At 38.1% G+C, this 24330-nt stretch overlaps 1 protein-coding gene across 2 annotated transcripts in view; it reads right to left on the bottom strand.

Moving 5' to 3' along the window:
- Nucleotides 1–24330, bottom strand: part of PLCH2 (phospholipase C eta 2) — a gene marked incomplete at both ends in the record, with an annotated part of 98065 nt that overhangs the window by 37017 nt on the left and 36718 nt on the right. Inside the window, 4 exons of one of the 2 annotated variants that reach the window (XM_082009467.1) lie at nt 4031–4160; nt 4682–4925; nt 5281–5427; nt 12740–12860. In XM_082009467.1, coding sequence (XP_081865593.1) covers nt 4031–4160; nt 4682–4925; nt 5281–5427; nt 12740–12860 — 642 coding nt within the window. Of the gene's footprint in view, nt 1–4030; nt 4161–4681; nt 4926–5280; nt 5428–12739; nt 12861–24330 lie in introns of those variants that run through there. The other variant, XM_082009468.1, reaches the window with a different exon arrangement.

Below are 24330 nucleotides of genomic sequence, written 5' to 3'. Positions count from 1 at the left end.
TCAAGATCTACATGTAATTTACCTTATTATATCTTAACATACTTGGTGTAGCTATTTCATTAATTGAGAGATGTGATTTTTAATTTCAAGGCTGCTTAATATTCTGATTCTAAGCTATCAAATAGCAATTGTATTTTCAGTTGAGACCAGCTCAGTTTCAACTATGCATTGCATGTGGAAAAAGCAAACCTATTCTTCTTTGTTAATAGCATTTCTAAAGCACCCGATGTGTGTAGTAATTTCATTGATTACAAATAGTATAACCAGAACACAGCATACAACAAATGCAATTTTTTTCCCAGGAAAGTTTTACCCAGTCTTTCTTATTTGCCTTGCATCAAACCTAGTGGTTCATCCTGGAAAGAGAGTCACTTTAATCTACTCATTTTAATGAGTTTTTAAAACTAGTTCTTCACTGAGCGACATCTGTAAGCCTAGTATTTGCTGGTATGAAAGAAAAAAACTAAAGAGAAAAAAAAAAGTAATGGGTAAAACCCCCTGGCTTTCTCTGGCTGTATGTGCATGATTCTCAAAGGCTTTTGAGCTTGGAATGTGTCCCAGAACGGAATTATTGGAAATCCAGTGCTCACCAGGCTAGCATGACTTTGTAGGAAATGTGAAGCAGTGCTCAGACAGCTGCCATTCCAACTGTGAGATTTTCAGGCACCTAAATGTACATTACGTTTCTTAAGGTACAGGCATACTCTGTCCAGACATTGGATCAGAAAAATTAACATAGCTCTAAAGTCCTCACCTCCACCACTCTCACAAGGTACAGCCTGCACCCTAAAAGTAACAATTTTGTGTAGGGAAACAACCGGGACCTAACAGAGGAGCACATACTCTTGCAGAGATGGGATTACAACCATTCATCCCAATAGCCAGCAGTTTTGCAGTTTAAGGAACTTTCCGTCGGCAGAAGACATCTGTTTTGCACAAACTGCTGTTTATCGCAACACCCTCAAGTAAAATTGTTTAGGGTCATAACCATACAGGTCTTAATCCATCAATTGGATAATTTATCACCTGCAGAACTGAAAGACACAAACTGACTTTTTTTCTTCCCCAAACAAAAGCAAAAGCAAAGGAAAGGGTATTTCCAAGTTCCTGGTGACTAGCATTTCATTCCATTTAAAAATTTCTTCTTCTACTTGGAAATGTCTGTGGTGTTACAATGCAATAGTGTGCAACAGCGTGGACAAATCTACTTTCAAAATTCGTTCTGGTCCACTTAAATTTTATGCAACAGAAACAGAAAATGGTAATCAAAATGTGGGTTGTCATAGTAAGAGCAGCCTAAGAGAAATGAGCACACAGCTTCCTGGGGCATCTGCGTGCTATAAACCTTTTATTTCTCTTTTATTCAGTAACATACAGAAAAAATGGTCAAGTATTTTAACTCTACTTCTAAACTTCTGTTTAAATTTCCCCCCTAGCTGCAAACTCTTTTTTCGTAGGATTTTCTGCTCCTAAAGAACAACCCACCCAAATGATGGGTAAAATATTAGCCTGATGCATACAACACTAGGATAACCTGTATGACCTGATTACCAGAAACTTTCCAATAGCCTTTCCTTCCCTCCCCACCCCATAACCTTGAGTTGCTGTGGTTTGCAGACTCATCATGTTTTCCATGCTCCATTTGAGCGTATTTTACCATTGCGGACCCACAAAGGAATTTACATTGCACATAAGATGCAACCAGGCAGGCTTCAGCATCAGCTGTCAGCAGGATGAATGAAAGAGCGGAAAGAGATGTAAGTTAAAAATATTTTCAACCCAGAGGCACTAGAATAAATACATACAACCATGGAAGAGAAGGAAGGTTTCACGGCTCATTTTTTCCCCAGTCAAACTAGTCAGAAGACTTCCAAGTTACACTGCATGCCCAAATTATTCTCTAACACTTTTCTCTTCTGCTATAGTTAACAGGCCATAATCAGAGGCCATAAAGTGGGTCTATAAAGACTGTCCATGGCAAAATGCAGTGGCTACATTGGTTTCTAACCAAGGAAAGAGATAATTTAGCCTCCATTTCTTTTCTCAGGAATAAGTTACAACACAAGAATGACAGCTTCGTGTCCAAACTGAATACAAAATCACACATCCAATTGTACACATCCAATTGTTGTTCTGCTTCATGTTAAAATATTTGATTTATCCAAAGTCATACTGACTGCTACTATTCTTCTCCTTGATCCCACACAAAGCTACCCACGCTGTGCAGGAAACTACGTTTCCATGAGGTCTGCACATAGGACTCACTGAGCTCTGCAACATTATAGCAGTATATTACGGAACAAGAGCCAGCATACTAAAATTTAGTTGCACAAGATTTATGAACGGTATCATAATGCCTCAGTCAACTATTTCTTCTTATTTTTTACTGTTCTTTAGCAATGGAACAATTCTATAATTAGTGGCTGTCATCAGTGAAAGTGCTTTTCATTCAGGGTTCTTAACACCGTCTGAAACCTTGAAGCTTTAACCATCTTAACACCATCTAAACCTTGAAGTTCTTGCCATCCCTCTCTATACGGATCAATTTCACATACAGGTAGGGAATACTAAATTCAGAAGAATGGCACAGAGCCCTCCCAAATGATAAACCGAGCCTAATTTTTACACCTTGGCAGAGATCATGTCAAAACGAGAGCAATCATTCACTACCACTACTAGTCTTTGGAATCAGTAAAATTATTCCAAAGAGACTGATGTGATTTTGGGTTTCTATTTCACAGGACTGAAGTTCGAATGTCCTTGTCCTAGTACACTAAAAGTAAGATGGAAAATAAAAAAGTAATTTTTACACTTCGGCAATACCAAAAGGACTACTTGTTTCAAAGTGGTCTTCTAGTCACACAGCAACAGGAAAAAATACAGGCCCAGGCACTTTCACTCCACAAGTGAGTTTAACAAACCAGGAAAAAAAAAAAAAAAGAAAAAAAAAAATTGCTCAAAACAAGAAGAAAGGCTTTGGAAAATGAAGACATGAACTTTAAGAAATCTTTAATCAGTCTTAAATTGGTTGCAAACTGCCCAGGAGCTGTACAGCCTCAGTAAATACTTAGAATAAAAGATAGCTCAGTCTTCAAGCACCAACAGAGAACAGAATTACCTTTGCCTTGCGACAGATCTTTGTGTGACCTTAGGCAATTCACTTATTCCTGCTTCAGTTTTGTGAAATTGGGCTTACAGCATTTCTCTATCTTAAGTTAGGCAAAACTTATGTATTCAGCTGCACAGAATGCCTTGGACAGATTTAGACTGTCCAGAAAGCCGTTGGTAGATAGGTATTTGATCCCTTTCAGTGCTACTGAAATTCCAGTATTTAGTTTTCTCTAAAACAATCTTTCACAGCCTCTCCAAGAGAACATTCTTTAAAATACCAGAGCTGCTGGAAAATTATGCTGAGATGTCCCTGACACTGTAGTGCAGAAGTCACGGTAGTTCATTATGATGAAAACTGTTGGTTCAGCTTCTGCTTAGGTTCTTCACCCAATAGACTTTTTATTACGAAAGCACACACATCTCCATAGTTCAGGTGCCCAGTAATTGGCTAACGGTCAGTAGAAGACCATGCCAAACAAGTAGCTCTTAGCAGCTAGTGCAAAAAACATGACAGATAGGGAAGTTTGCATATTGGATATTTTATTAGTACCAGTTATTGGAGGGTATTGGATACTTCACCAGGTAATATTTATTAGAGAGAACATAATCAAAGAAGGAAACATGACTGAGTCTCAAATCAACAAGTATAACAAAAAAGCAATTTTTGTACCACATGTCTTTATGTTATGTAACACCAGAAGGTACCTGTTGTAATGTCTTTTTCTATGTATAACAATTTATCTATGACGTATTTCTGGAGCTCTCTTCAATTTACCAAATGGACTGTGTAGTATCTTTCAGTAGAGTGGAAACAAAGCAGCTGCCAAAGTATTTACAATCTCTCCTATTAGGTTTCAAGTTAATTCTCCAGCAGCAAAATCCTTGTTCTTTTAGAAAAAAATACATTTTCATTTCTTACCTTAAACATTTGTTTGACTTTTTGTCGGGGTAGGTTCACATTCAGTTTGTGCATTAGCTGGAGCACTTCACTAATACTCAGACTGCCATCACCATTTTTATCTGCCTCATCAAATGTCTGCTTCAACCACATAGAACAGGAGTTAAGGAACAGCATGGAATATAAGGGATATTACTGAACATTATATATGATTTTTTTCATGTCAGGAAAGACTGTATATGAGGCTGGGGGTGAAAGAAAGTCACGTTATTTCAGTAACCATTTCTAGACTTGTTATGCTCAACAGGCAACACATGCTATTTACCCATACTACAGCACAGAAGAACTAACTTCTGAGTGAATTGCAAAGTTGCATCACACTTTGTCCTGTATAACCAAATGAAATGGAGAGCTTTACACAGGGAGTAACAGATGAAAGAATACACCTGTGTGTTTTTCAGCCCAGTCCAGTCATTCATCTCCAAACACTGCCCAAAACAATCCTCTTCAAGGACTCCTCTCTGTCTCTGGGAACATGGAATGCAATGGGAACCGCTTTGAAGCTTTAAGCCTAGTGCTTACTTTTAGCAAAACAAATACTTAACGGAATCCCTATGCTATTGATAGCTCTCCACCACTGGGAAATACTATCAGATAGTATAAGAAGGATATTGGTCTCTGGTCCTTTGGCGTTTTGAGAGGCTATCTTCATCACTGATACCTGCCATCAGGTATTTTAGTCCTGTGATCCAGAGGCGTGCTTCCTCTCCACTGGAAGATACCAGGTCAAGAGATTCCATATGGTCTCCATAGTAGATGCTGAAGCAGCAGTTGGGATCAAAACTGCCATCGGTATAGCGCTGAAAGATCTCTGATTGCTTTCCCTCGCAAACCTCCTGAATAGAGTCGATAGAAACTAGAATGACAAAAGCACGTAGTTCATTAATGACTGTGCGCATGCCCTAGGCCCAACAGGATTTTTTTATCCTGTAGCGAAAGGGCCCAAACCTCACATTGCAAGGTCCCCAATTCACACTGGTTTCGTCTGCAACTCATTTACAATATACTACTCTACTGCAACCTGCACAGCTAACAACAGCAACTTAATCTTCATAAACCATTAATCATAAAATCATTCACTGCCCTTTAAATTCAAGTACAACATTCTTCTTGATCACCTGTGAATGAACCAAATCCTTCACACTCATTTGTTTATAAGAGGGCAAGACCTGAGGAGGAATCAGAAGAAAGGTTTTGTGGTTGACACTCACTTTTGGCTTTCTCATTCTTTCGAGAGGGTCTCCAGCGAATACATGACTTGTGCTCATCCAAGTAATAGAAGCGGACCAACCCTTTGGAACTGCCACGGAGTTTGATCATTTGGGTACCAGCTTGCATGGAACTCATACATCTTTCCACTGAAGAGAGAAATAAAGTGGTATCAGTAAGTCAGACCTTACTCCCTTTAAAATCACCTTTACAGGAAGAAAACTTAACAAGCAGCTGCACAATTAACTGCTCAAGTCAAAGGGTAAGATTTCCTGTGCTGTCTAACATAAAAGGTCAGGTTATATGATCAAAAAGTCAGAAAGATTCTTGGCAACTGTGGACTTATCTGTAAATGTGAAAGTCTTCATTGCCGTATTAATAGGTATGAAAAATACATTTGTTGGAATTGGCGCAAGATACATACCCTTCTTAAGACCATCCCAAATACTTAATTTGAGCTCCTACAATATGTAAAACTTGTGCTGGACACAGTATGAAATTTCACCTGGAAGCTCAGATCCTCGGCCAGCAAAAACTAGCACAGTTCTACCCATGTCAGGAGAGTTACTTTCATTATGCCTCACATTTTTGCCTCTTAAACATGCAGTAACTTTGTGGCATAACTTCAACAATTTTTTTCACCTTCTTCTCTGTAAATTCTGGAGCTTCTGTCAGCAGTTATCACCATTTAGAAGTACCATGGCTTCTTATGAAGCAGTTTAGTTTGCATTCAGTCTACCCAGAATCCCATTTAAAAAAAAAAAATTAATTCCCCAACTTGGTCATCAAAAGTATTCTAGGAACCCTAAAAATAATCCAAAGGCTTTATCTACAAACAACTTAAGAGTTAAACCATTTTCACTGCCTTAAAAATTAACAGCAAGAAGGTGATTAGAAGCCAGTGTGTGACTGCAAAGACGAAGCCAGCTACATTCAAAGGCATATAAAGAGGTCTACAGTTAGAGTCAACAACAGAGTAATTTCATCCTACGCCAGTCAGAAATGTACAGCCAAACAAAAATCCTAACACATATATGGGAGCATTATTTTGATTTACCTTCTCTAATACAAATAGTATTTTGCTGTGCTTAAGAAGATTCCAAAATTTTCTTCTTGGGAAGAAGCTGAAAGAACAACACTGAGCAGTATTGTTTGCACGGATCAGTATTTTGTGTAAGGCACTCAGATACTACAATCATAAGTATGAATAAAAAACTATCACTATTTTTTCTGTCCTATAATATATACCATGAGTAAATCCCCACATTTGCATTAAAGTGGATCTGAAATATCATTTAAATATAGTTCTTTATGACTGAGTTAGAAATAACACTGAATGCTAAGAAAGGTGGATTTGTAGCCCATAACCTGGTGCTATGGAAGCCATGTAATTTTCTCATAAGCACCTTAAGTTCAGAAGCTCAATTCTACAAATACTTACCCAGATAAGCTGCTCCCAGCATGTGAACAACCCTAATAAGCAAACTCGGAAAAAAATCTCTCCCTACTAAAGCAGTTATTGGATGAGGACCTAAAATGCCTAGTGGATCTATATAATTATATTTTAGCATTCAGTCCTAATTCATAAACATTTAGCCACCATTTGCCAATACCCATGACTGATGAAACACAAAAGCACATTAAAAACCCACCGATAAGCAAAGGAAAATAGAACTTCTAGCAGCACACTTATTTTGGGGGATTTAGCTGAATCAATGATATTCAGCTTCTGATCACACTCGGTATCAAACTACTATCAAGTGTCAGTTTCTAGAGTAAGCACAAGGAAATTTAGGCCATATTCCTAACTTGCTTGTTAACACCAAGGTATCACAGTATGTCTGCAAAAAGGAAACCAGATTTGTAAAGAAAATTTTTCATCTTTCATTAAAGAAAGGGTCTGAGGCAGAGCTAAGCTGAATTTATCAGCAACATTATTTTCAAGTTGCTTTAGTCAAATTCAGAGTGACAGAACAACACTAGGACTTCTGCAAACCACAAAAAAGCTTTATAGCCCAAACATTTACTTTGCTCCAGAAGCAAGAATGCTCGTTTTCATTACATACGGGACCATCACAAAGGCACTGCATGTCTGCCATTTACATCACACCATTACTTGTGTACGAACGCCAGCTCTCATATTTTCTGCCAGGTCTCCTGTTTATTTCCCATAATGACAGAGCATAGCCTGTGACTTAATTAGCCTGTGGCTTTTCTGCCTGGTCTGTTAAAAGTAAAATTAAAACTATTACCATGTCCAATGTATTCTTTTTTTTTTTTTTTCAGATCTAGAGATGAGAAGTGTAAATTGCTGCTCAGTTTCTGGATGGAAGAATGAAAACTAATACATATAATACGTATTCTAGTGAGTATAGATTGATAAAGAGAAATTCTGAGCTCAGGCTCCTCTTTTATCAATCTGTACATACAGATTATAGATGAAAGCGTCCAAACCAAAAAAACCTCATTCCATATATTCCAAAATGCATCAAAACCCACACATTCTTTGGGGTGAATCAAGTCTGCCTGTCAAGCAAAAGCGAAAACACCCAAGAGAAGCAAAGTAGAGTAAAAAGAAATGCAAAACATCGCTGACGTTCCTGCGCTTTAAAGCGCATATTCTGACAAATTCAATTAATTTGCTCAGGAAAAGAAGGTTTAACAAAATAGATTAAATGGAAAGCATATCACTAATAATAAAAGGAAATTTAAATTTAAATGCACAATTCTGTAGCATACTTTGTTTACATTAATAAAGTATTTACAGAGAGGTGTCAAATTAAGAACAAGATAACCCCTCATGTAACATTTTATTTCTTAAAGCTGATGCCTTGGCTTCAATCACAGATGCCCTTAGATTAAATCAATGTGGTCAGCAGGTATTAGTCATAAAAGCAAATGCTGTGCCACAGCTCAGAAGCATTACTGGAATTCACTACAACATCAGATGCAAAGTGGATTCAAACTCAGCTCAACCATTGCCCAGACACTGTGATCTTTTCAATATCTGCTTTCTTTCCAGTTCAGAAGAAAGATAAACACTTCTCAAATTTACTGTGAGATTATAATTACGGAAAGCTTGAACTTTCTTTAATTTCACCAGGTTTACAGCTTTTTGGAAAAAAAATTTTTGGTCAAAATAGCGAATAAAAAAATCTCTATTAGCACGAATCACAGGCTTCAAGCCACATTACATTTCCAACTTCCTCTTGGAACTTAGTGCAGTAAATAATTTTATGTGAAGAAATTAAAAGAGCAGAAATGAGAGAAGTATCAAAGACTGCACCTGTTACAAAGCAGAAAATAATAAAGCACCACCAAAATAAAAGTACACTTTAAGCTACATACATTTACTTTGCTTTTACATGAAGTTGGCATCTACTCCTTGGCTGTTAGAATTTTAATAAGCATCCTTGGATAGCTTTTTTAATGCAGCTGCTCATTTCTGTTGCAGGACTGCTCCTCCAAGCCCTCCCAGAGTATACAGTAACTCAGCAGCCAGTTCCAGCTGATCTGGACACAGGAGTCTTCTCTGGGGATTCAACACACAACTGCAATTAATGTTCCCGAACACAAACCTGGGTTGAGTTCTGTTCAGTGTATCTGGCAACTGAATGGCCAGACCACACCGATTGCTTGTTTTAAGTATCTGTCATTATCTTCTTGCTTTCGGTGGCACAAGGAAAGGAAAGCAGAAGAAACGTCTTCCTCCTTGTATCAGGAGAACAGCAGCAGCTTTTCTGGATCCTACCCACATGATGGGAAGGAAAACCTTTAAGGTAATGCAGAGGGATTAGTTAGGGGTAGCTAGACAAAGCCCAGGAGATTGAGGTGGAGAGGGGAAGCAACGCACCTCCACACCTCTACATACGTATGTGCGCCGAGACATACACCCTTACCTGTCTGCGTGACTGAAAGTTCAGAGCACTAGAAAGACTGGCAGAAAAATTTGCAGGGGAAAAAAAAGTCATAGCGGTACTTACATCAAACAAAAAATAAAATATTTTCTTCTGAAGTCTTTCACAGCATGTAAATGAGAATAGTACACTGATGAGAAGACAAGTATAACTGCTTCTCCTTACCATTGTTCAGATGCCTTCTCTAATGATTCATTTATATACTTCAAATAAAAAATCCCTCAGTCTTGCAAGGAATCATGTTTTGGAAGGAATGGCTCCTACCTATCTTCAATTAATGCTGAAGTTTTCTCCTTGGTTAAATAATATTTTGCACTTCAATAGTACCTTTTTGCAGAATTTGCTTGAGCTTCAGCTCTCTTTTCATCTACTGAGTTGCCTCAATTTGCACCTGGACAAAATACAGTTATGGGGAGAAGATGGATCTTTGTACTGCGGCAAAAATCGATGTCATAGCAGAGCAGAAAACAAAAATGTAGAACGCTAAGTTCCATTCCTGTGTTCTTACAGAGTGACACTAGACTGATGCAGTAAAAAGACACAAAGTGATTTTTCACAGTTCATAGTAATATTTATAGGTACTATAAAAAGTTTTGAAGTAATAATAAATAACAAAACTACACAAATAATAAATCCCTACAATTTGTCCTGATACAAGGGGGCGGGGGGAAGAGCCCAATTTCATGCTTATTGTTAGAAAGATGTTCTAATGTCTCTTTAATTATTTATGGTTCGGTAGCATTATTGTCTTTTAGGAGTTTATGGGTTTGATGTGCATGTGCGAAGGAGTGGGAGTATTTTAGCACGTGAGGATGAAAAGAAGTTAGAAGACATGAGTCACTGAGTATTTTCACACATGGACCATCTTCGTCAAAAGATACTCATCCAAAGTTCAGTAGGGCTCCAGGTTACGTCCTGCAGCTTTGGCCCCAGCCAGTCTCTGCTGTCAGAAGGCCAGCATCGCACAACTCAGTGCTGAGTTCTGTCCTGCTAACAGATTCTGAGAAGATGCATCCTGATTGTTTGCTTAAAACAAACACTCTTCTAAATACCATAAGGAGAGGAAAATGGATTTCAGAGGCTTATTTCTCTCCACAGCCTCCAGAAAAGGCAACATGTTTGCAAGCCTAGAGAAACCCCCCCAGTGCATTTGCACTATAAGGGCAAGCTGTTCCCTTAAAATATTACCAAACCAAAACAGCCTTCCCACATGCAAACAAGAGGACTCCTACACTTGTCATACATTCAACACTGCAAATCCATTGAAGAGATAAGAAGTGCTGAGTTTTTTAAAAGTCTCACTGGAAATGGTTTTGCAGCTGTAACTGGTTCATCAATAGGTAAACCAAAGAACTGACTGGATCCAGCTATTCCTGCCAGGAATATCAGTTTCAGTTTAGACAGGAGGCACCAAATCTTTTTTAAAATCAATATATAACAATAACAACATAAAAACCATATAAAATATGGAATATAGATAAAATTTATCCTGTACAGCGTGGTGGGAATTCTGTTCAGATGAAAAATCTTGAAATTAGAAGATATTTTGAAAATTCTGCATATGAACTGTACAACTGATTTCAGTGAGCTTGAGGAATCTCCATGACAGTTCATCAGACCACTCTCATAATAAAAGCTCCTAGAAAGTAATTTCTGACCCTGAAGGCAATCACTCAAGTCTTATCACAGAAGCGTTAACATTAACTGTTGGCTACAGCAGGCTGGTTTTGTTCCTTACACAAGCACCTACGCTAATGGAATACATTAGTAGTAATTCCTATTTGACACATAGCCTTATGAATCAAAACAACTTCTGTCACATAGAGAATTTAGTATCCTGTGGATCATAATGGAGAAAATAATCTTTACTTATTTTTTTCCTTAAACTTTACTTATTTATTTTATATTTGTTTATTCTTTATTATTACATATTTAAAGTACAGTCTTTTCCTTACAACATGAACTCATTGAGGGGGATATTGGTTCAGTTTTCTCTTACATAAAAACTGGACTGTTCTTAGTGGTTGAATTTTACTTTGCACACACACAGAGAAAACCCCAAAACCAAATAAAAAACTCCACCAGAACAAAAGAAACAAAAAAACAAACCTGAAGAGGAGACATTCATGCAGTGAGTGGCATGATCAACAGTTAACCTAAGGTATTTTCTGTCTACAGTGTTCATAGATCAGGTACAGGAGGCCGATTTGCATCATTATGCCAGGATCCAATTAAAAAACAGACCACATCCAACTTCATTAATCTTCATCTGTTTCATTTTGCATACCTACACCTACAACATTTTAAACCACCTTAGCACTAGTGTGAGAACTTCCTCCCCCTTATCTTCTCTCGCTGACTCAAGTCTCACTAAATTTCAGGAGACTCTACCATTCTTTTCAGTGGCAAAAAAAATCTTAAAGTATCTTTGAAAAATAAAGTATCTGTATAATACTGCCAGCAACGGTTGGGACAGTATTTGCTGCATACAAGAGAGAATGCAAGACTGAACCCGTCCTTAAAGTGCACAGCCCCTAATAAAAGAGACATTAATGGGAGAAGAGATGCTCTCTTAATCCTGTGGAAATTAGGGTGCTTAATTCAAGGTCAGTCTGTCAGCTCTCCATGTCTCAGCTGAGCCTCTATCAGCCATCTGGATCCAGGGAAATGCAGAAGCAGAGTAGGATGGCATTTCTGGACCTTTGCAAAAATTCCCATTAGTTTCTAAGCTATCTCTACCTCCAATTTTCTTGGTAAAAAATATCTTTGATTGGTGAAGCTGACAGACGAGTAGGACAAAAAAGTGCTTCCAAGGCAACACGTGATTCTGGTCAAGGTCACTGCAGATTTCCTTACTGGACATGAGTGGCTCAGGAAGACTGCTATTAAAATGCATTTACTAGAACAGGAAACATCTCATTCCTCTAGCCATTTCCAAATAGGTTTGCTTTTTCTATTACCTACTTAAAACAAAGGCTGCTATGAAGCAAAATGGGACCCTTCTCGGACAGCTAGTGAAGCTTAAGGATTTTGCCATTGTGTACCAGCATTCAGAAAACAACCTCTCGAGGGCCCAGTGACCTACTATGGAAGAAGACAACAGAGATACTTCTAAATGCTCAAAGACTGAAAGCTACAAATATTGTATGACAAATCAAAGAGTTAAGACGTGTACAAATTCTGGCAGATAGCAAACCTATCTTGCTGTGGGTATGGAGAGGGAGATGGATTCTATCTATGCAACAGAAAATTTCAAAAAGGTCCGCACATGTCAAAACGTACAACTTTGCATTTGCTTTCCCAGAAGAATGTAAAGAAATCAATAATGAAATTTTAACTCAGAGGTTCTTGAAAACCAAAAGAACTGCACTAGCAACCACGGAAAATAACACAGGACTAGGGCTTGGCTCATGTTCTTTCTTCTTTTCCACTCCCCCACACTTATGCTAGACAAAGTTGTTACTAAGTAAGACTTAAACATGAAAGCTTTCAAGATGATACCATCTTGTTCAATTAAGTGGCAGGCATTCAGCCTGCATCTTACCAATACGGCCGATTTTCCATCTTGGAGAAGCTACGATGCTGCCACCAACCCAGAAAAACTCTTCAGCCAGACGGGCCACTGAGAACTTATTTTGAAGCAAGGGAGTTTTTGAGGCATCCATAATCTGAGATATAGGGCAGCTTCAGAATTGAAAACAAGCACTGCAGGCCTTAGTAGAGATCAAGATTCTGTAGTATACATTTTCAATGTAATAGCATAAACATATTATCAGGAAAAAACAAGATAATCACCGATTTCCAAAATCCAGTGGTATTTTTCAGGTTGTTACACAGCAGTTTCAAGTAAATTTAGGCCTTTTCCCCTGTCCAGATTTAGAACATTAAAATCCCAGTAAAATCCTTTTTATTCTATGTGACATACCTATGTATCTAATTTTAAGGATTGGGTGAGTTTCAGTTAAACATTTTAAAGGAGAGACACAATAGATGCAGACAGGGCCATGAAGCAAGATAGCATGTAGATGAATCCACTTTTGGACAGAAAGGCCTCCCGATGATTTTCTTTTTCCTACCAGCTGCTAAGCATCCACCAAGACATTACATCAATTTACAGGTTTTGGCTTCTCCATGCCTCTTCCTCCTTCTGACAGCAATTCCTACACAGAGGTGGCCCTTTTATATATTTGATTACTAACAGAATTGCAAGTCCCATTCTTGCTGAGGGCTCGACTTGCTCTTGAAAACCAACCAACAATATCCGCTGCAGTAAATAAGTGCACAGTTAATAGTACAATCCATTCCCCTCTCTGCCCTCCTTAGCCACCCTTGCCTTTCACTGTGAATCTGTCCAGATGCTTAAGCTCTTCAGTCTCTTTCCAGGTCTGAAAAAAAAAAGAACAATCACATTTTCTTCTCGTACAGCTCTTCAAAATATCATTATACCAGTCTTCATCTTTTCTCAGAAGGTTCTCCTCAGCACTTTAATGGACATGCCTGATAAAAGAAAGGACATTTCTCTCTAGGCAGTAAAAACTAGATACGATGCAAACACAGCAACACATGTTTGCTTGAAATCCTAAATCCATCATACGCACTAATCCTAATGCCGTGGTTCTGCCCTATCCAGTCAAGGGATTTAGGTGACATGTTACAGCTGTAGGGAAAAAAAAAAGAAGGTTAAAAAAAAAAAGCGCTTTCTCCTTCGCCTGTGTTAGCAGCATCTTTCCATCCCGCAACGCATTTAGGAATGTCTTCGCAAACTGACACAAGACCACAGCAGATGCTTGCTTAGGACACAGAAACCAGGAACAGTGAGGGTGCTTGAAAACTGACAGATAAAAGCAGGTAAGGATTAGTTTTTAAAAAGCACTAAGTCACTACCTCATTCCATTTGAAATGCATCCATTGAACTCCATACAGAAATCTGTCATGTATGTTATCACAACCTCTTAAGCTACATTAAGTTTTAAGTACAACACACAATTGCTCTTGCCATCTGTGATCTGTACAAGGAGTCTAAAATGCTTCTACGTTGATGAGCTAAACACATTCATTAAGTGCTTCCTACTTCTCCTTTTCACAGTTTGAAAAAGCTTTAGAGTAGTTAATTCTAGAGATGATTCACTCTCAATTAGAAGATGTTTATTTCACCACCTGTGCCCAGAGTTCTTATATTAGGCTGGACTCGGAGTTTAACCACAGATTAATTCCAAAGAAAAAACAAACTGGGTCTGCAGTAAGAGTCAACAGCGGCAATAATGCTACATACACTCTTGTCACGTGCTGCTATTTATTCAAACACTCCAGCGATAGCCTTCCATTCTCCTAAGGCATCTTTCAAGAGTAACTTAGTGAGATGACTGCAAACAAATTGTCACCAGAGGAGGAGGCAATTCTTCTGTAAAATGCTAGGAAGCATATATCAATACAAAAGAAAACTGATACACAGGAGGCAAGAACCCATTATTGTTCTAAAGATCCTAATCCTTTTTTCAGAGGAAGCAAGATCTATCATGGGCCAGAATGAGACCTGAGAAATGTGAGCTTAATTACCTGCTCTAGCCCACGCTTCTTTGAATTTCTTAAATAAATCACTAAACAGCTTTGTGAGTAATTTCCATGGTATAGAAAGAATACCTTAAACGGGGAGAATGATGTTGTACCTCACAAGGGAGGAGATACAACTAAACTTTCAGGCTCTCAATCGTAAGACAACAGAGCTAAGGTAAACTTTTGCAATAAACCAAAAGGATTGTGGTTGTTTAGCGCCTTTTTTCTTCCTCCTGCAGCACTACTCAGAAGGATTCCTTGCAGTCTTCCAGGTTGTACAAGCAAAAAAAAACCTCAGGAGTTGGCACTCTGTGTGCTAGGCAGCAGAAGGTACTCCTTTTTAAATTCAGAAATTAATTCTGCAAGTACACCCTAGATTCTGCATTAACCATTTCTGTGTTATCAACCTGGGGACAAAGGGAAGGAAGAAAAAGAGTGAAACATAACTCCTATTGCAGGATTGCCCAAGATACTAGTTTCACAGTTCAGAATTAGAATTCTGCACAAGCAGGACTTTGAATGTGGATTTGTTTTTATTCAAGTACAGAGAAATGCCAGGGATTTATAGCACCAGCAAAGAAGAACTGTTTCAATGTTCAAGTTAAGAGTTAGATTTGTAATCCAAAGCCCACCCTAGAAGGTCAGTTTAAATCCTTTTAGTTGGCATTATCAATCCATCCTTCAGACTTCCTAAGACAACGATCACATAAACAGAGAAGAATAAAATCTTTCAAACAGCCCCTCTATTTACTGATTATGCTGAATACCATGTAACAGTATGGGAAAGCAACAGGAAATAACAAAGGGTTAAATGTGACATAATCCCTCTCCCAACTCTTAAACGTGCTGAGCTTAGTACTTAGGATGTAAGCCTATTGAAATGGGTTTCTATTTTTGCCTCACTTGACATGCTCAGAAAAATCTTGCTCACCTGACACTACATACAGATTAAAGACTTCTTTCCATGGCACTTGAGAAACTTCTTATTTTCTGAGCGTACCAAAGGCTTTTCATGCCACAAAAAGATTTGAAAACCAACAATGTTTGAGTCTGCAGGCTGGCCTGTGGCTTAGCTAAAAGTGGAATTCAGAACACTTGACAAACAATGCTAGAATGTCAAAAGTCTTGTGAAAGAAGATATTTGCTCAAGAATGGCGGAAAAGTCAGACTCCATCACGCAGAGAAAGAGCATCTTGCAGAAGATAGAGGAACACAGCATACATATGGTTTGGAAGATGAAGAAAAGCGAGCAAAGGGGAGATTCTCTTGAGACAAATGGGTGTATCATTAATGCAATCCATCATGATGGATGGATGCCTTTCCAACATGCATGCTTTACTGTTGAGGGAAGGAAAAAGTGTTAAAAATTATTTAATACATGGGGAAACAGCTGTAGCCCTTGAAGTAGAAAAGACAAAACTAAAAATTTTAATGTAGGAAATTTCAATACCTAGGCCAGACTCCTATCTCTTCCTGTCTTCTGTACTCAGGATTCAAGCAGAAGACAAAGCAAAGCAGCAACACAAGAGGTAAATTAGGCTCACGGTGTAGCAAGAAGCTTGAGCGTATCAGACAACAGCATGCAGGGGCAATTTCTATGCTTCAGCTGGCTAGCAGTTGAAGTTGTTACAGAAACTACTTCAGGTGCACTTAATAAACTGATTTTCAAAGTTCAATATATTGATCACCAGAGACATTAAATATTACAGACCTGATACTGTAATTGACCTGTAAATCCACAAGGATTAGCCTTGTAACTTCACAGCTATGCACTCCATTTATCCTTGCATGAATACACTACAGACCCAGTTTACCAGATTAACAAACTAACCTCATCACAAGAGGCTGATTCTAAAATACTTCGAAACACATGGGCAGCAATTAGTGATACACATATTAACTTTAATACAGGTATTAAAGATACAAGATTTCCCACTTCCCATCCAGGGAAATCTTGCTCCTAATGACTGCAGAATAAAAAGAAAATTATTGCCAACCCACAACACAAGTCATAAAATAAAACAAGGAAACAAAAGTTCTTAATGTCATCTGGCACACTGCCATTTGTCTGTACTCTCTCTCCCGCACTTACTTTTATCCTCCCCACTGCACTTTCAGCTGTAAACTCCAGTCAGGCAGCCTTGGAAAAACTGCAGAAATTATAGTTACAGCTACATCTTAGACACCCCAGGCTAAGATCTTCATATGAGTTAGTAGGCCTGTTACTGTCTTCTGAAGTACTAAATGCCAAGATGTTTCTGAGGGAAATAAAAAAAGCAAGGAAATCTCATTGAAATGCACATCACTAAATGCAGTTTAGAAATACATCTGAATTACGGTAAAGGCTCAAAACCCAACATACATGAGCATGAACATGAACAGCAGGAGCACAGAAAGCTTGACTTAATGAACCGAGGTCATGATGCTCATTCGCTACTTCTAAATATGAGATTTATGTTTCTTCCCTTCCCCCCAGAAATGCTGTTTCCTAAAGGGTTAAAGCAGTGTGATCTAGACAGCAAGACCAGCCAACTCCGTTTCAGTTTCTCCTCTGCTGGAGCCATTTGCCTTTGGGTTTTCCCTCTATGTTCTTTTACCGCTATGTGTCTGTATGCAGCAGCTGCCTATGTTTCTGGTACAACCTCTTCCCAAGAAGAGGGATACGGCAAGTATGCGCTGATGGAGTGTAGACAACATCTGTTATATTTTCTATTTTTGTCTGACAACTAAAACCTTCTGCATTAGTTATATAAAGAATTCACTAGAACAACCACTTTCAGATGGTTTTGGTAGCTTCCAAGGAAGGCAAAAATTCAGATACGTGGAGAGTTATAACCAAATTTCCTGCACTCATTCAATTGCCCGTTGACAGGCTTAGAAAGGCCAGAGCACCGGGTGGGCCACAACATTATCCCAACTGTACATAAGCTGCCTTTTCCTTAATTCCAACATAACTCCACTCTACTGACCTTCCACATGGACACAGACAGAGCTATAGTCTACTACAGGCTGCTACACCATCTGGACAGCGACCCTAAGCGCAGTAATCCACGCTCAAGATTAAAGCCACACATCTTGCCTGTGCTATGTTGAACAAACCAGGTTGTTCACTAGCTTCTGTTTCCCACCCACCATGCTCCAAAGCTTAAGTTTTTGCACTGGCTCAGAATATACACAAGTTATTCAGCTTGACTGAAGTACATCTGTCTTCAATATGCATCAATTTACAAGGCCACTGATTCCACTGGAAGAAACGGCAATGGCTGCAACGTTGCATGTCCTGGCGCATCCTTTCAGTGTAGGAGTTCACAGCGGGTAAGCCCGGAGACAGCTGCTTTATCTAGGCAACCACAAATATGAGTATTTCCAGGGCTTTCCAAAACTGGTTAGGAAGTCGCATTATTAAAATGAACTGATCCTGAAATCCCTTAAATTACTTTATTCACTTAAAGGAATATTCGTGGAACTGGGACCCAACAGCAGCAACAGCACTAACATAATGACAACAATTAGTCTGCCTCCTTCCATGATATTAATTTCTCTTGAGCTCATCTGAAAAAAAATGATGCAATTACTTTAATTAAGTGAGAATAAGCTTTGTGTTTTGAGCCTTCAAGTAGGTTTTGCATTTAAGGAAAACTGTTTCTTTAATAAACATATTAAGGTATTTGTGTCATGTTTTATCAATGAAACTGTAGAAATATTATTAACCCTTTTCCACTTAAAACACACACTATCTTTGAGATATTTTTTTGCCTTCAGTTATTAAAACATAGTAACAATAGCCTACTAATGAAGTCTACTAAGAATTCTGATGCTGGTTTTGGCAAAGGAAATTCAATTTCCAAGATGTCTTTAGTAAAAAGGATTTAAAAGCTATTTGAACTTTTTTGTTGCAAAGCTGTAATAATGAAATTTTGTTGATTGTAGAAAAAAAGTCAGCATAAAGACTTTAAGACTATAAATGTTGTTCGAAGGTCACCTTGTTTCCAACCTGTGACTCGTATAAGAAAATGTCCCTACACACTTAATTGAAGTAAGATCTTAAACTCTTTACATCTAAAGATCTTTCAGCACTTTACCATCTGTTCAGTGACATTGGTCATAAACACTGAAGGGGAGATTAAGGCAGGTTGGGAGGGAAGAAATCCATCAATATTATTGAACGCCTTCCTTGAAAACACCTCTAAGAATTCAAGGATCCAAGGCAAACTTGATACAGGACAACAAGTCAGATTGAAAGATATTCAGAAAAGACATCTGCTACTGAAATGCATCATCACAAATTGATTTTAACTCACAAACTTCACTTCCAGAATTTTAATATATTCTACCTGTAAAAGATTGAGAACTCTTCTAGACCTTCCTTTTATGCCATGCACATTTTAAAATATGTGACAGACTCCGTATTTCTTCAAATATATACCAGTTTCATGAAACGTGGAAAAAAATAGAGCTGAATTGTCTCTAGGAATAACACAGTCTGTGTCTTCATTCAATGCTCTCCTCAGCTTCTGCGTCATCTAAGAGAGAGCCTTATGAAGGTACACTGTAAATTGAGAAAAAACAGTGGATTAAGCCACCAAGCTTAAATCCACAATGGAGATGAAGGTCATCATGCTCTCTCTTCAAAATACAGGCAGGTTACATGGCAGCCCAGAGCTGCAGATGCACAAAGAAGACATTGCAAGGTGCTTGCTCAGTTACAAGGGTTACTCAGGGGGATGTAGCTCACAGGTTAGAGTGGAAATCTTCCTCTAGACTAATTTAGTCCATCCTTTGCTGAAAACAAAACGTCTAAATAATTCATACAAAAAATTAGAAATCTACCTCAGTGAGACAAAGCAGATGACAATCTGGGAGCCCAGGAACTTCAGTAAAGAACTGCATCCACCTCCCATCCTTGTGACTTCTTCCTATGAATTATAATAATTAGGCATATTCCTTCCCCATCCCAAGGACATTACAAAGTTCCAGCCTCTACTGATAGGCCTGGCAAAAAAAGAATCATTTATCTAAACTTTAAATATCACTGTAACTTGAAGAAAATGAGATTTGGCTCAGAACTATATTTTGGCTTTGAATTCTGTTAACAAAGACACGCTTTCATAGGAACTTACCTGATCTTGGACATTTTCTTTGGACTGGCAGTAGGTATGGGGAGGTGACATTATACTTTTCATTAATTATTAGCTGTTTCAGAACATACATCTTTGTTTTGTTGTTTCTGCCTTGTAAGAAAACAGGAAGCTCACATTCACATCCCTTGCTAACATTTTAATGGGCGACTGTTCATGAAACTAAAATTAATAGATAAAGCAATAATTTTGTAATCTGAATCTATGCCACAGTTTACAACATGCAATTGGTGTGTATTCTGAACAGAAGAGAGCATGAAGCACTGCGCAATGAAGACAGAAAGATTTTAAATTGATAGAGGGCACTGAAATTTCCCATAGTGCCTGTAACCATAGTTTTTGATTACATAGACTGTGCAAGGTGTAGGTTAAAATGAAGCTGAATCTTCCATAGGCTAAAATAAGCCAAATGCACTTTCATGGGAGATTGCTGCCTCAAGCTTCACTCCAAAGAAGCTGGAGGTTTTAGTATTTGTGAACAGAATTATTGAGAAAGCAGTCACTCATCAACTTATTTTCCTTTCAAAAATATATCACTCTACAGAACCCAGCATCTGTAAACCTTAGAAACCAACTGTAGGTCTTTTTGTAAGCTTGATGAAGACCATAATTATGGTTTTCTTCAAGCAGGAACCACGTGCTGTAATCCCCGAAAGGGAAAGCTTGCAAACACCAAGAAGCACACTTGCACAGCCAGCGCAGGCTGCTGAGCTGCCCACAACAAGCTCAATGACTGCAAGACAACACAGCTTATTGCCCAGGAATTTTTTAGTCTTGGATTCAGTATAGTTCGAGTAAACAACCAGGAAGTAAAACTATTGCTTCTGGGCTCTTACAGGAAAAGTATTTCTTTCTTTTACTGTGGTCTCCAATATCCACCTCAGTTTGAAACAAAGCAGTCTGACAGATTCATTTCCCCCCAGGGTTTTGAACCAGAAGATAAACAGGCATTGAAGGCTGATGAAAGAGTCAGCTTGCCGGCTGAACTGTGAAAATGGGCTCTCCAGAAAATATTTTAGAAGGATCCACATTTAACTGTTTCTGGACTTTGTTCAGAACTGGGCTGGTCCACATTCATTCTGTGTCAGGCCACGTCATGCCGTAAAATTTAGTTGTGCTCTGCCACATAACACCTTTAGACCTGCAGAGGCCAGTATTGATTATCCCTCCTTCTGTAATTCCCTAAAACGGGAAAGCTTTCCCTTTTAGCTGAACTAAATCCACATTCACCATACAAATGATTCTATCTAGGGCTAGAAGGGGTGTTAATCACAAAAATCTGCATGTAAGGTATCAGGTTTTTAAACTGTCCACTTAGCATTAACATGAAATTTTCTTTGCAATGTTTCTCTCCTTTTTTTTAAATCAAACTGAAGATGAGGCATCTGTAAACCATAGATAATTGAGGTCAGAACAGCAAAAAAGTGTGTGCATCTTTACTAACAAAGCAAAAATCAGTAGATACCATGCTGAAGAAATGGAGAACACCTGTGTATTGATTTTCCTTTGGTGACCTACATTCCAAGAATAATCACCCTGATTGTATCAACTCCTCACCAGAAGACTTTTAAAGAACCCTTGCAAATAGTAAAACAGAAATAATATCTAAGAAGGTGGATCATACCTATCTAAGTCAGTTTAATTATAAGCCATGTTAGTACCGGGACCTTAAAAGCAAATTCTGGTTCACTTTTCCTGTTTGTGGGGGTTTTTTTTAATTCATCATAAAATTAACATTGACGACAGGAAAAATAAAATAATTTTGCTAAAAAATCTCTAAAAATATAACTGAAAAGCAAAACCATAATCATTCAACAAATCAACAGACCTCGTAATATGAACCTATAACAAGCTGATAATCAGCCCAAAGAATAGCAATTATTTCAAAATTAAAATCCTTTTGGAACTCAGACACAAGGAGGAAGAACCATGGGGGCATATTTGCAGGAAATATCACTTGCCACTGGGGTTTGGAGCAGCTATTGCTATGGGACAATACAGAAGTATTGTCAAGACATGCCATGATGTTAGTGAATGTGAAAATAGCTGTTTCAGTGAATTTGTTTTGCTAAGGTTTCTATGTCTGTCAAAATAAAGGGTCCATCTTGATTTCTGTTTTACGTTGTCCGCCATGAAGTTTGACGTGAGAAGAACTTGCAAGATGTCACAACTGCCAGGTACAAAAATTAGCTGGAGTACATCAAGAAACAAAAACCATTATGTTTTATCTTCCAAACCTGTACTTGTTAAGCACATCATCTTTCATCATCACGCCATAACAAGGACTTCTCTTACATCTTACTGAAGATAAAACCTACTTTTTTATTTATACTAAGGACAATACAATTTCTTAACTGAGAAATTGATTTACAATCCTAAAATTTGACAAGGATTCACAACAGCTAAGTGTACCTTTAAGGAAGTGTTATGTTCTTTCTCTTAGAAGTTAGATATTCATAATTTCATGTGATGAAGGCCACTAATGAGTTGGAGGAAAAAAAACACAAACCACAGCAAAAAAAAAAACCATTGTACTATAAAAAGGTGATGATTCTGAATGAGCAACATTTCATCCTATGTGATTTCCACTGGACCTTTTATCTTTTACTCTGTATTATAAATAATATCTAATTTGCTCAATTTCAAAGACGCTGCCGCCACAGGAAGAAATGCATTAAAACTACAAATCGGATAGCCCGTTCAGAATCACTGCTCTTCCCCCAGTGTCTGAATACATCAGGAAAATAGCCAAAGTTCGCTCTTTAGATCAGAACAAAAATTTCTGACAGGAAAGGAGGATGCATGGTAGCCCAATTTTCTCCAGCATACTGAATTTGTGAACTTTCACATTTTGATTTTCACTTAGTTTCACATATGCATGTTTTAAGAATAGCACCGGTGTTTATTAGAGCAATAAATACATTAATAAAGTGTTTAAAAAAAGGAAAGAATTGTACGTAGTCTCTATTCCAGAGGCACATAAAGGGACAAAAGCCTGAGAATGATTCCTTGTATGCTGCCTAGGGACTTCACTAAGTGAGAAATACATCAAGTCACTATACTTTCAGGAATAAACCATGCTTTCTTCTTCCCAGTGTTTAATAGCCTTAGACTCATGTCAGTTACTTTATGCCCTACTTTTTTGGTAACAAACAGGTAGAATCGCATAAGGAAAGCAGAAGGTGCATTCCAGAAAATTTCAGATCTCTGTTCCAAAGCATGGAGGCAATTTATGTCATCATTTCTGCTTGTGAAAAGTGTATTTGGTAAGTACTTCCACTGATGCGAGGTGAGAACTGAGCTTCAGAAACATTTTTCAATTGCTTTTTACAAGTACAATTGACTGCACAAGGTGCAAGTCAGGAAGAAATCAGGCCTTTTTTTTCTGAAGGTGTTTTCTGAAGACAAAAATAAGCTTTTTGTATCCTAATTAGTTCACTGATCCTTCTTTTGGAAAATAGATGCGTGATGCTCATTGTTCCTCTCACTCCACTGCATTCACGCAAGTAGAGAAGAAGTGGCTGGATATATCAGCTTCTTCAACTGAGTTCTGGTCACATTTTTAGTCTCCAGATGTAACTATATCTATTCTAAACCTCCTGCTAAATCAGTGAAAGAAAAGCTGTTCCTCCCTCTCACAAAAAGGAATACCAGCAGGAAATAATTTTACTGAGACCTTTCCAGGGTGATATAATACAGTCACCCTCCAACACTTAAGCTAATTTTAAAGTGCGTCCCCGGTATATTAACGTGAAGCCTACAGCAATTAAGTACAATCTTCATAAATGGACCCTTTTCTCCTCAATATCATTTGAAAGCAATTATCAATTTTGGGAAAAGGATCTGAACTTGGGCTGTATTAAATTATTTTTCCAAAGTTAGATACAGGAACTGAGTTCAGTTCTTGTAGGAATAATAGCAGTACTTTGCCTAAAAGATCATTCTTTTTTTATACATTTAGTGGTGGAAGATTATCGTCACATCTACATTCACACCACGATAAATGGGGTCCCAAACTCAAGAAGAGCTGATGGCACGCAATTACAGATCCATCAGAAAAGAAAATTTTACCTATGGAAGGAGTATTTATACATTTAAAATAATTTTCTTCCATTAAAGGTCTGTCTGAAATCTCTGGGGCTATTTGGGATTCCATTTCTTGACCTCAGGTTTCTGTAGTTTTTACTGATGATCCAAGACAAGGAGTTCACTTCTCAGTCAAGAGACGACTTGTTCCCAGGTGAGAGGTATTGTGCAAATGCTGTTCTCAGGAGTCTGTGTTGCAGTTTGGAGGCTGAATTTCTGCAACTACAGCTCACAAGTCCTAATCTTCATCAAATCAAAATCCTTTGGTTCAGTCAAGTCTGGATCTTCAGATTTGGATCTGGAAATCCAGTTTCTTAACCCTTCCCAGTTCATACAAATAGTAATCAGATTGTGTAGC

Source organism: Phaethon aethereus (genome assembly GCF_964289735.1).
Source record: "Phaethon aethereus genome assembly, chromosome: 21".
Lineage (NCBI taxonomy): Eukaryota > Metazoa > Chordata > Aves > Phaethontiformes > Phaethontidae > Phaethon > Phaethon aethereus.
The sequence above is the reverse complement of the archived record's forward strand: the minus strand, read 5'-3'. Positions and strand labels throughout refer to the sequence as shown.